This window comes from Poecilia reticulata, linkage group LG4 (assembly GCF_000633615.1).
Source record: "Poecilia reticulata strain Guanapo linkage group LG4, Guppy_female_1.0+MT, whole genome shotgun sequence".
NCBI classification, from domain to species: domain Eukaryota; kingdom Metazoa; phylum Chordata; class Actinopteri; order Cyprinodontiformes; family Poeciliidae; genus Poecilia; species Poecilia reticulata.
The window spans coordinates 26,544,302-26,557,326 of record NC_024334.1 but is presented as its reverse complement, the minus strand read 5'-3'; the positions used below and the strand labels follow the sequence as shown (position 1 = coordinate 26,557,326).

Here is a 13,025-nt window from a genome sequence, read left to right as displayed (position 1 = left end):
TAAAACAATTATGCACCATATATTAGACTTGGGAGGCAATTACTTTTCCCCATATTCTTCTTCCCTCAATGCATGAAATCCTGATATGTAAGCTGCATTTTTATTTAATAGGGTTCTTGTCCGCAAATAAAATTAGTTTCACAACAGCTTAAGTATGACCAAACATAATAGTAAAAGAGCAAATACTTTTCATAGCACTTTTGAGAATCTATCTTTTACACACTAACACAACTAGAACTTAGACCAAGGGTGCACTTTCTTTTCCGATGATCATCTCATATCTCCTGGCTCCATGCCTATGCCTATGCCAACTTGTGGCCATACTTCCACTCCGAGCTCTAATTGGAAAGTTTGATGGCAGTGGGTTTAGCCAGTAATGGGGTTCAGCAATTTGGTAGCAGACGTTATCCCAGAGAGGCCTGTCAGGATTTATAGTAGAGCCCAACTGTGTGCATCCGCTCCACAGCTGCAATAGAAAACCCTCTTGCATTTTAATAGTGCAGCTCTGAGCATTTTCGTAATTTAAAGTGGCGTCATTAGCACTTTATTTATTCAGTCGAGGCATCTTCTATGAAGGTGATGATGCCACCCTGATCAGCTGTGGCAGCTCACTCGATGCACCTCCTGCAGAGCTGGAGAAGGGAAATTGGAGAGGTAGGGGCAAACATGACAATTAGTGTCATTAATGAATTAGTGTGGGAAGGAGACAACAAGCTGCGTGTGAATGTACTGTAGTGGGTGGAGGGGAGTTATGTTTTGTTGTTGAAGGGGCAACAAAGTCGCAGCTGTGTGCCACAATGTACTGAGAGGAGAAAGTATGAATGGGAAAATGAAGGAGAAAAATATGCACAAAGGTGAAGTGATCTGCCAAACCATTTACACAAATTGAACTTTTCTTCATCTTGTCACATGGAAATGACAAGGTGAGGAAAAGAAACAATCGAAGTGGAACTTCAAACTTTTTAAATACGTGTTTTGTGTTTAGTAAGGTTTGTATATGGATACAAACATTTTCACTTTAAATGCTTTAAGTAAAACCCAGTGGAAAATCTCTGAAAGTCAACTAAAAATTTACTCTCAATATAAATAGGTTACAGCTGATCTGAGAATGTCTCAGAGGTTTCTTAGAGAACATTAGAGAAACAACAGAATCATGAAAACCAAGGAACACAGCTCACAGGTCAGACAGGATAAAGTTGTGGAGACATATAAAGTAGGATTTTAAATAACATCTCAGGCTTTGAACATACCACAGAGCCATGATCAAGTTGGATACAAAAATGAAGAATATGACATGTCTGGAAACCTACACAGACATCATTGTGCACCTAAGCTGAAAAGGTAGACAAGGAAAGCATTATTCAGAGAAGTGCTCTAGAGGCCCATAGAGTAGTTGTAGGATTAATGCTTTAGTGGAGAGAATCGGAATTATCTGTACAATAAATATGTAATTACCTGCAATCAATATTTAATCATCTACTACAATTTATTACTTATAATGAAGTGTGAATTAAAAAAAAAAAACAACAACCTTTGGCTTGGAGTTAAAAGAAAATTCACTAGCAAATATTTTCTACACTGACTAATTTGAGCAAACATTTGAAAACCACAAATCAATACTGTGTGATCGAGATATAATTCTCAATTTTAAAGGTTAAAGTGAAAGATGTTGTTTTCACACACCAACAGCCTTGGGCCATCTTCATAGTGCTGGACGTTTGTTCGCAAAAATAAAAAAAAACATCTATCCATTTAACCCTTCTTCCTTTTATGCATTTGTCTGTCAACAAGGCCTAACAGATTTTTTGAAAACCTTTTGCTGATTTACAAATAAAGCCTTTCAGTATCTTACTGGGTTTTTTTTTTTTTTGCCAAAACTCTTGAGCACTGAATGTGCACCAGTTTCATCATTTCCAAAACATTTTTCCTAAATGGGGGGGGTGTGCAGTTTTATATAAGCCTACATGTGTATGTTTGATTTCTCAACTCTGCATCTCTCCATTAGGCTGTTATGAAAGAGCAGTAATGGTGTTAAGTGAGATAATGGTAGACCTTAACCCCATTGCTGGTCATTATTCTCACTAAAAGGTTAACATCTGTTCTGCTGTGTAGGCATGACTTAATGCCATTTGCAACATTACTGATAAACACTTTTTCAGCAATTTGGGGTAATATCAGTAATGATTAGAAAATTTCTTTGTAAGCACTTATGTACAAAGAACTGAGCACTGAAAAGTAACGTCTGCAGTAAATTGATTTTTCTCAGGCGTGGGTGTTGAGTTTGGACTGAATTTACATTATGACCCTGTTTAGAGCTGGCATCAACATGCTTTCTAGCTGATTCAGGTAGAAGTTGACAGTTTAAAGCACGAGTGTTCCCAACTGACATTAAAAGCAATCCTGAAGGATTAGGTCATGGTTACCTGCTCTACATGCAAATAAACATGCAGCCACGTCACACAGTGTGCTGAAAGCTGAGCTGTAAAGATTTGAAGGGCAATTTATACTAGAGGAATGCCTTCTAAGGCAAAAAAAAAGCTGTACATTTTTGAGAAAGGCCAATTTCAATGCAATTCTCATTTTAGCAACATTTGATGCTGCCATTGCAACCAAACAGAGTTAATATCAAAGAAAGAAAGTTGAATGAATTGATTTGTCACCTCACTGAGTTCAGTGTTATATATATATATCTAAAAAAAAAAAAAACATATAAAAAAGAGAATGCTCTCCTGGCATCCTTGTAATGCATGATTGAAAATCCGGCTTTTTTGTATAATCAAAACTGTTATGTTTACAAGGTTGTTAACAAAATGTTTTTTTTTACACCACCAGGAAATGATTGAGAGTAGCCACATATTTTTAATAAATCGTCCTTATGTGTGTCACTGGAAGCTTTACTTGCAGACAGCTAATCTAATGTGAATTAATCCTTCCCAGATCTACTTTCTGAGCGTCTTCAATTAGTGCATCTGCACCTGTACTTAATGCAATTTAAACAGAACTGGATTTCCCAGGAACTAGTTTAGTGTCAGGTCTGAATGAGGCCGAACTCCATGTCTCCCAAACACAAATCCCATGAAATCAACTATGTTAAGAATCTATTATGTTGGGGGGAGGGGGGGGGATAAATTGCTGTTTCAGGGCTATTCAAGAAACTGGAGGAATGTTGTAATTCTGAATTCAAAATCACTTGTTTCTTTCCAAATATGATTTTTTTTTAAATATGTTTTGATGCAATTTTGACTTGTAAAGTATCTTCACAAGCCAAAATTGCAGTCTGTTGTAGTTACATGTATGTCAGATTATGAAAACACAAATTCTATTGTTTAACTGTGTTGTGCCCCTATGAATAAACCTAAACTAAATCATAATCAATGTATGCCGTACAACTAAATTTGTTTCCACAATGAATTTTTTTAATGACCTCTCTGTTTTTTTTTTGTGTGTTTTTTTTTTTTTAGCAAAGAAACAGTGTTACAGTTGCTCTGAACTGGAATAAAATGAATGTTCTTCATCTAAAACCTTTGAAAGTCTCCCAGTCCTTGTTAAAGAGAGATAGGATCAGTAGACAGCCAACATTTTCAATTTTGTGCTATCAGACACTGAGGAGATGTGTCAACACTTGGGTCCCTCTGCAAGTAAACACATGACTCTGACAACCAATAACCTAGATTCAACATCACCTCTGCTCCTATCCCACTGTAGGTCCTCCATGGTAATTTAATTTAGATTCAGATCTGTTGATCAAAACGGACTCCTATCCTCCCCATATGACAGAAAAATTCAATGTCATTCGTGTCATTTTAGGTAATATATTAGAGTGACAGCCTGTGAATCAGCTTATTTACTTTGTCTTCAGAAGTTCCACTTATGGGAGTAGAAGCTTTCAATGCTGTCTTATACAGAGGAGGACTGTTGTCTATTGGTTCCTACAATATAATTAAAGCCCACTGGTTTACTAAAGGGAGTACAGAATGATGCTTTAAATTAAAGATGTTAGAGAAGTTGTGTGTTTGTGGTATTGTATTGTAGTTTAAATCAGATCTTTACACTGTATGAAATATATATATATATATATATATATATATATATATATTTGTATTTATTTATTTATTTATTTATTTTCCCAATGTCTTACAATAACTTAAACTAAATCTTGTAACACTGAAATAAACTACTATTTTTATATATGAAAGATGAAAGAACAATAAAACTAATAAACAACTAAAGGTAAAACAGTAAACATATTTTAAAAAAAGAACAGAAACAGTGAAACGATTGTCAGATTTCATTATGTTCTGTGAATTCTGAATACCAAGTTTATTTAAGAGGAATTTGGAGCTTGGGCCAAAATAGTTTAACACTAATTCACATTTGGTTTCACCAAAATATGCTGTGGATTTTTACACAGCAACACCAAAATATGTAAGAAATAAAGAAGGGAGTTACCCATAGGATGATACAGTATGTAGTAGTGTCACAGTTTAGTAGGAATTTGTATGCTTAAAGACTAAGGTTCGTATTGAAGACTTTAGGAAATCAGCCTGAATTAGCCCTAAATTAACTCAAACTAGTTTAATAATGTTCAAACAACCAGCGTGAAGCAGAAGTGAAGATAAAATATTATTCTGAAAAAGTAATGTTTTGTAAAGGAAGGTGCTGAGTTAGAAATTTAATAACCCGTAGGACATCCATCCATCCACCCATCCATCCATCCATCCATCCATCCATCCATCTTCTTACACCCTTGTCCCTCGGTGTGGTCGGGAGGGGTGCTGGTGCCTATCTCCAGCTGGCGTGCCGGGCGAGAGGCGGGGTCACCCTGGACAGGTCCCCAGTCTGTCGCAGGGCAACCCGTAGGACAATTGATTCTAAATCTATTAATCAGTCACCATCCTGATTGATTTGGAGGCTAATTTTTGGGATGCAGGAGGACTGGATACCTTTAGCCTGTTTAGCTGTAATAGTTTAGCTAGAGTTAATTTTTGAAAACAGTTGACATTTAGTGTTATTTTTATTTTTTTTTATTATTTCATATAGCTTGGTTGGAAGAGAAAAAATGAAAGCTCTGGTAAACGAGTAAACTCACAGTGCATTACTTAAATAACTCATCAATCAATAACCTTATAAAACATTGCTTATACCACAGACTCAATGGGAATTGGCCTGTACCCAAGCAGTCTGACAGATTAAGATTCTGCAGAACACAGCAAAGCAGTGAAACAGAGAATCAAACAATATTAAAATAGTTTATCCTAATCTAAGTTATCACTGCAATCCTTACTTGAACAGTTTTATGAACCAGTGACTCTCCTGTGAATGAGCTTCCTGGTAAGAAGCAGTTGTCATTCCCTCATCAGCGAAGTAGAGGAGGAGGCTGAAGACTGTCTCCCCGATGCTTAGCTGACCGAAAACAGGAAAGTTTTAGACTGATTTATTATCATCCAGTACGGAAAACACAGTTATATGTTTTTTTATTAAATAATATATTAAATATCTGGATTTGACTGTAACAGTGTTATGTTTAGCTATTTAAATATTGTGTTTTTGATCAATGTCTTTTTGAACAAATTGGCTGCATTTTAAAATATTTATATTTATAATATTTTGTATCTTTTCTTACCAAATTCTCAAGGTTAAATTCACAGCACTTTCACTCAAATTATTAAACAGAAGCAAGTGAAGGAAATTTCAACAAAACCACAGCGTTAAATTACAAAGAAGACTATGTAATGGGGAAAAATATTGCTGGTATTAAAGAGGAACTTAAGAAAATGTTGAATGAACATTTTCCTTTGTTTTTTTTTTTTTATTTAGTCAGGCATCAGGCCGGGTCACAGAGTAGAATAGTTGGACCCAGATGACTGAGAATCCATTACTGTATAGCACAGTCCACTGCAGAAAAGCTCCCTCTGAGATTCAAATCTTGCAGATTAAAATAGTGGTTCATAAGCCCATGTATGTGTGCACATGTGTGGGTGTGTGTACCTGAATGACTATGCGCATGCCCATGCATGTGTGTACAGCGAAATGTGCTTAAATGCCTTTGTGGGTGGCTTCCTGTGTGCCTCCGTGTTTTCAGCAGCCTAAATACCGAAGCTTTTAACATCAAAGCTCCAAGCGGATTTAAGTGGTCTAAAATTTGCCAATTATGATTATAAGTGATGTCCAGTAGGGATTGCTGATGAGCTGCCATGTATAAAAAATAAAAGATTCACTTTTTTATTCTCAAATTTTTTCTTCCTTGGCTTTTTTATTATTCATTATAAATGCCTAAAGTACAACCTGGTTTTAGAGATGGAACAATTTCTATGTTGGCATAAGTTCTAGTTTAGTCATTATATGTAGCCTGAGAAATGGTAAGAAAAGCCAAACCAGTCTTTTCCATTTTTTTAACATTTATTTCAAGTATTTGGTAAGTTTTGTTTTAACTTTTCCTAACTACGTACAGTTTTAACTTGTATTGCTCAATCTTTCAATATATGTATGTTTTTTTGTTTGTTTTTTTTACCTGTTTCAATGATTAAGTAAAGAACATCTTGAAAAGAGATTGTTAAATCAAGCGGATGAAGTAAGAACCTAAACGCAGCAGGGCTCCGAATCTGGTTGGTAAATTAAAAAGCAGAAACTTGAGAAATGGTTCACAAATCCAAAGATCCAAAGTCACAGGCAGAGAGAAAAAAACTAAGCTGTAAGGCACACTAAAAATGAAAGAAAATGAACATGCTTTTTGAAAACAAGAGGGGACTTGTAAACATTATAAATCCAGCACCAGCCTAGCGTATAGCAAAACTACTACAGTTCCATTGTACCACAGTTTGTATGACATGATCTACTGCCAAAATTTTTAATGCAGATTAATTAAAAAAAAATCCCAATGTCTTCTGTAGAGAATGCTTATTTAAAATAAGGTTGTTTATGACAGTTTATTTTAAAAATGGAATAGAATAGAAGTAATCTATTCTGACGCTGAGCAACATTGTTGAGCTTTTTCTCCTAGCCTAGGTAAGATGCTTCTACAGTTGTCTCTGATTCAAGCGTGACATTCACACGAGGAATGCAACCGTTATATTCCATCTCCTAGACATGACTGTCTGGTGGCTGTCGAAGCACCGACTTCAGCAACAGACCATGCCTTTTGATCTCCCAAGCACCTGAATGGGCTTTGCTTCTCAATCTTCCCAATGCAGCGGTCATCCGTAGTGCTGGTACACACCTTTTTGACCACACATTTTTTCTTTCACTCTGCGTCCCATTAAATGTTTGGATACAGCACTTGGTGAACAATTTTCATCTTCAGCAATGGTCTTTTGTGGGTTGTCCTCCTTTTGGCAACTGTCAGTGACCAGATTCTTTCACAAAACGTTTCCCTCATAGAAGACAAGCCGCCTTTGAGCTGCCTCTGGCCATTCATAAGTCACAAGTGGAGACAGTGATATGCCGCACAAATGACACAGCGGAGCACAGGAGGTGTTGTACCGCGTTTATGTTAGCACTACACATAAACCTCTGTGTGATGTCAAAGTAATAACATCAAATAAGCTAAATGTTGCGATTTTGTTGTTGGCTGAGCAAATGCTTCAAATTAGAATTGGATGATGTGGCTGAAAAACATGTCATGACAAAAGAATGTTCTATCAGTCAATATCAATAATTATTAATTCAGTTTTGTTTTAAATATATAGCGAAGCTGGTGACATGATCTTTCCTGTTTTATTTGCAATTTTCTCTTGAACTGCTGTACTCAACCTCTCCTTTCTCAACATTGTTTATTTCTAAGCACCTCTGAGACATGGTGGCAAAACTGCTGCTGCAGCAAGTTACTCAGCAGGTTGTTTTTAGGTAACTAAAGAGTGAGTGAGTTAGTTGATCCTATATCCAGCGGATCACATCATCAGCATATCAGTCTCTTGACCAGTGAAGCTGGCTTGACCTCATATGAGTCAGCTCATATGAGGGTGTGACTGCCTCGCTTGAAGACAAGAAGCATAACAGAGGAGGGCCTACTTCCTCTCATAGATCACATAACAGCACAAAGATGCCTTAATCATGCTTTTATGTGTTTTGAGTGATTGGTTGATGTTTGTTAGCATTGGCCAAGTCAGCAGAAAATGATTATGATGATCACCCAACATGTCTTGAAATTGAAATGCTTTGTTGTATTATGTAAATTGTAATTTTCTAAGACACAGATTTTTATTTCTGAGATGAAAGTCATAATCCTCAAAATAAAACTTTACTTCTAAGTTCAATAACTGAAAAGAATAAAAAACTATACTTAATCAAAGATATTCTCATCAAGTTGTACCTGTATGTATAGCACTAATTTATGAGATTTCAGGATTCTGAGCTGCCTTTTGTTCATTGTGTGAAAAACTACAAGATAAAAGTAAGAGACTTTGAAGAAGGGTTCCAGAATACTTGTCTGCAATGTCTGGTTGAATGACAGACAGAGAATGCAAGTTGTGAAGCCAACTTGCATTTGATATCAGATCAGTTTTGTTGTTAAAATGTTACAAACCTAATGCACTATATAGGAAACATGACCGTAACTCAACTCTTTTGGATCTGCTATCTATCTTCCTCTCCTACATAACAGCTATCATGCTCTCACACATGTCTCCTCCCACATAATGAAATTTGGCACAAATCTAATAGAAAAGATTTGTGTTAGGTGGTATTGACGTAATTTAGACAGTGCCGTTCCAGCTATTCAGTCAGAGTTCAGTCCTCGACCTTGATAATAAGACACTCTCTGTCTCCAGTATGGCTATCACATAACCTGATGTGAGTGTGTGTGTTTGTGTGCACACACACATTAGCTTTCTGAATTTCGATTTAGCTTGATGTACTAAGCAAGCTTTTTTATATATATTATATAGTGAAGTCTTATTGAGTGTATTGAACTTTATAGTTAATTAATTGCTTAATTACTCTGTTGGCCATATCAACATGCTTTGTTCTCAGTGGTAGAAATACATGAATAATTTTATGGTTGTGTTTAATTAAAGGCAGCAGTCCTGTACACTTAATGGTGGAAGACATTGAAACTCCTAAATGTCTCTTAATGCAAAAAGCTAATGAGCTAATACATGTCTTTACTATCCTTAAACACATTTTAATGGTTTACTAGAGCATGTCACCCGAGTCAAGACACATTTAATCAAAAGAGATTGTTATAATTGATGGCATAAAAAACAACAACCTTCTCCTAGAGAAGATTTCTACCAATATACCATGGTTCTACTTAGAAATATGCTTGAATAAATTAGGAGGGCACTTTTCATCTGCTTTCATTCTAAATACTGCATGTGTATTGTGACAGGAGGGATGGAAATCTGTGTTCTGTTCCATTAGTTAGTTTTCTTGACATATGAGATTAGAAACCGATTGAGATTTTAATGCTCCGAGTTCCCCCAAGGTTACATTTATTAATACATTATTAGTAAATACTTATTACATTTCTTAATAAATATTTATTATGCAGATATGAACCAGATAATTATGAAATAAAAGAAATAAGTGAATAATTCAAATTATAGCTTCCAAAAGATTTACCAAAAATATAGAATTGAGAAGGGAAAATTGATTGGGAGGGATGGTTCAGGAACTTCCTCTGTGGTTGCTACACACTTTACATTTCAAGGATGGTGAGCTGAGTGAGAACAGCTTAGTGTAGCAGGAGATTAAGTAATATTAAGTTTAGATCATTGCTGCAGTACCTTCTAGTTGCATCAGTTCTGCAGCAATGGTGCAAAGGGTGGCATAGCATGGTGTGTGAGAGCTGTGACATTTATTTGTTATGTTTTAAGGTGATGCCTTCCTACACCTTTAAAACAAATGTCAAGTACACAACCATATGCTAGGGTTATTAGTATGAAAAGTTTTTGCCATGTTTAAATTAATGGGGGGACAGTGTAGCTTCATTTCCTCTTTCGAAACAGAAACACAAGTCATGTCTTACCCCAATTTCCTTCCACTGCACTCTTGTATGCAGATGAGATTGTTGCTTGATTGAGAGGTTGCCATTTGAAACTCTAATCTTGTTTCTGTCTTCTTCTTTATTGTGTCTTCTAGTTCCACCTAAGATATATGACATTTCCTCTGACATCACAGTAAATGAGGGCAGTAATGTGTCGCTCATCTGCACGGCCACTGGGAAACCTGAGCCAGCCATTGCCTGGAGACACATAACCCCATTAGGTGAGTTCATCCCACCTTTCACGTGCGCTGATGGACGGATGGACGGACGGATGGATGGATGGAAACGGAAATGAGAAAAGGGCTACATGATCAATAAATGATTAAATGAGAGGTTGAGGAAGTACTTTTAGTTACATTGCAGTGAGAGATGTAATTCACTGAAATATTTTTGCACGATTAAGTTAAAAAGTGTAGTGTTAGAATAACTGTTGATGGAACAGTTATTCAGGCTGCACAGTGGCGCAGTTGGTAGAGCTGTTGCCTTGCAGCAAGAAGGTTCTGGGTTCGATTCCCGGCCTGGGGTCTTTCTGCATGGAGTTTGCATGTTCTCCCTGTGCATGCATGGGTTTTCTCCGGGTACTCCGGTTTCCTCCCACAGTCCAAAAGCATGACTGTCAGGTTAATTGGCCTCTCCAAATTGCCCCTAGGTGAAAGTGCGTGTGTGCATGGTTGTGTGTCCTGTGTGTCTCTGTATTGCCCTGCGACAGACTGGCGACCTGTCCAGGGTGTACCCCGCCTCTCGCCCGAAAAGGTTGGCTGGAGATGGGCACCAGCACCCCTCCCGACCCCACTGAGGGAAAAAGGGTGCAAGAAAATGGATGGATGGATGGATGGATGGAACAGTTATTCATGATTAAACCACAGCTGATAGCTGAACTTTAATACAAAAAAAAACATATACAGTATGTACATATTTTAAATGAAATGTGAAAGTATTGCAGAAGAACATTTTGCTACTATAAATCAAACAGGGTAGTTCAAATTTAACACACTTTGCTGAAGGTAAATGTTAATTAAGTGTGCATTACAAATTATATCTTTATTAATATTATCACTGGGGCACAGACACTTAATTAATTTCTTCAAATCCCAAATCTTTGCTTTGAAAACTCTTTCCAAAGCATAACTGTTACACCAAATCCCCCACCCAGTCACTTCTAGTCCTCCCTCATTTTCATATTAATGGATTAAAGCATGCAGTGCTTATCTGATAGCTGTAAGGATGACTGTATTTATCTTATGGCTGTCAGATCCCCCCGCTCCGGCACGCTGGCCCTGATTGCGTTAGGGGAGTTTTCAAAAGATGATCAAAAGAGCCATCCTCGGAGTCCAAGTGGCAGTCACTCATTCTACTTTGAAGTGTCCACACTTTGAAGTATGCCAGGCAAGGAAATGATATGCTGGTCAAATGAAAGGGCCCACGACGAAATGTAATCACAGAGTGTCTCCCAGCACATCAGAGGAGAAGCCCTTTGCCATGGGATGTCTGAATCAGCTGAAGTAAGGGTGATTTGTCTAAAAGACCTGATACAACTGGAAGGTTGTAATAGGCTAATTACCTATCCATGGAATTTCATTAACTCTCTTGGATATGCAAAACAGGCCGCCTCAGCTAGTGTTCATGAATGCCATGCGAATATGCAATCACTGTAAGAGTAAAATATATATATGATTTCCTCTGCTTTATTTGCTAAATGAACGATCAATTAACAATGGACCTCGAGTTAACTAAGGTGAACTGAGTAAGTGAATATATGTAGTCTATAAATACTGGTAATTGCTTCCAGGGTGTGTGTGAATGGAGTCCTAATATCATAAAGTAATTTATGAAATCAGACAGTTTAGGAGTTCATTAAAAATAAAAATAAACAGTATATTATACCAAGGGTGGCCAAGTCCGGTCCTCGAGAGCTGCTATACTGCAACTTTGAGTTGCATCCCTTTTCCAACACACCTAAATTAAATGGTTGAATTGCATCAGCATGTCTCTCAACCCTGCACAGGTTGGAGAAAGGATGCATCTAAATGTTGGAGGACTACAGATATTGAGGACTGAACACCCCTCATATGTTTGTAGTATTTTGTTGATTGATCCAATCGATGGATGTTTCGCCTGTCGATTGAAGTAATTTTCTACACTTTTCACTCTGTTGGAGTAGAGCAGCTATGGCACGCCTGTTAGTGGGTGTCTGGGTCCTGCACGTCCTCGCAACTGGTTGTGCAGACTCTCAACTTTATCAACTTGGTGTCACATACAAAACAGTACGACGTGAACACTGTTTCCCACCGAGCGGTTTACTGTGCAACACTGAGTGTGCATATGCGATTTGTAAAAAAATTACCTTTGGGCGGTCATGTCCGGTAGACTTCTGCGTTTAATCCACCTCAAGGAAATGGTTGGAGTGATTATGCCTGTAAATAAATTGGTGACTTATTCCTGTAACCCCCAATGTATTGCATGGTTTGTGACTTCCTGACCAGTGTTTCAACATGCACACAAACACAAACAGAGGCACTTTACTTATTAGCCTGGTGTTTTCTAAGCTTTTAAAGTCACTGAGAGCTCATTATTTGAGTATTTAATTGTTTTGAAGTGGCAACTTTAGTTGTAAGCAGAGAATAAGGTCAGGCGTGAAATAATGATATAAAAAAAGATATTTGTCTAAACTAAAATCCAGCTGTTCCAAAAATGCAGTTCAACCACATACGACAAGCTACAGAAGCAAATAACTTGCCGGATTTAAGTTAGATATAAACTGAATTAAGTTCATGTGAATACTACACCATCCAGAATGTCATTCATGATAGACTGTATAAGCAGCTAGCAAAATTTGTATTATTAACAATGGTAGGAGACCATAAAAAAGTTAGTTTTTCTCTGTTTTTATTCACTGAAGAGTCCCTTCCTTTGAGTTAGGTTAAGCAGGTGCAATGGCTGCAGAGTGGAAAACATCTTTACCTGGCAGGTTTGATGCTTTCAACCTCACTCTCTTCAACAATCAACCATATTGGTGTGGGGGGGGGGGGCGTGGCTTTTTTTG

At 37.2% G+C, this 13,025-nt stretch overlaps 1 protein-coding gene across 2 annotated transcripts in view; it reads left to right on the top strand.

Moving 5' to 3' along the window:
• The window catches only part of negr1 (neuronal growth regulator 1), a 171,883-nt gene that overhangs the window by 83,746 nt on the left and 75,112 nt on the right, over nucleotides 1–13,025 (top strand). For both annotated transcript variants that reach the window (XM_008408103.2, XM_008408104.2), the window contains exon 3: nucleotides 10,078–10,203. In XM_008408103.2, the coding sequence (XP_008406325.1) occupies nucleotides 10,078–10,203 (126 nt within the window). The remainder of the gene's footprint in view (nucleotides 1–10,077; nucleotides 10,204–13,025) is intronic.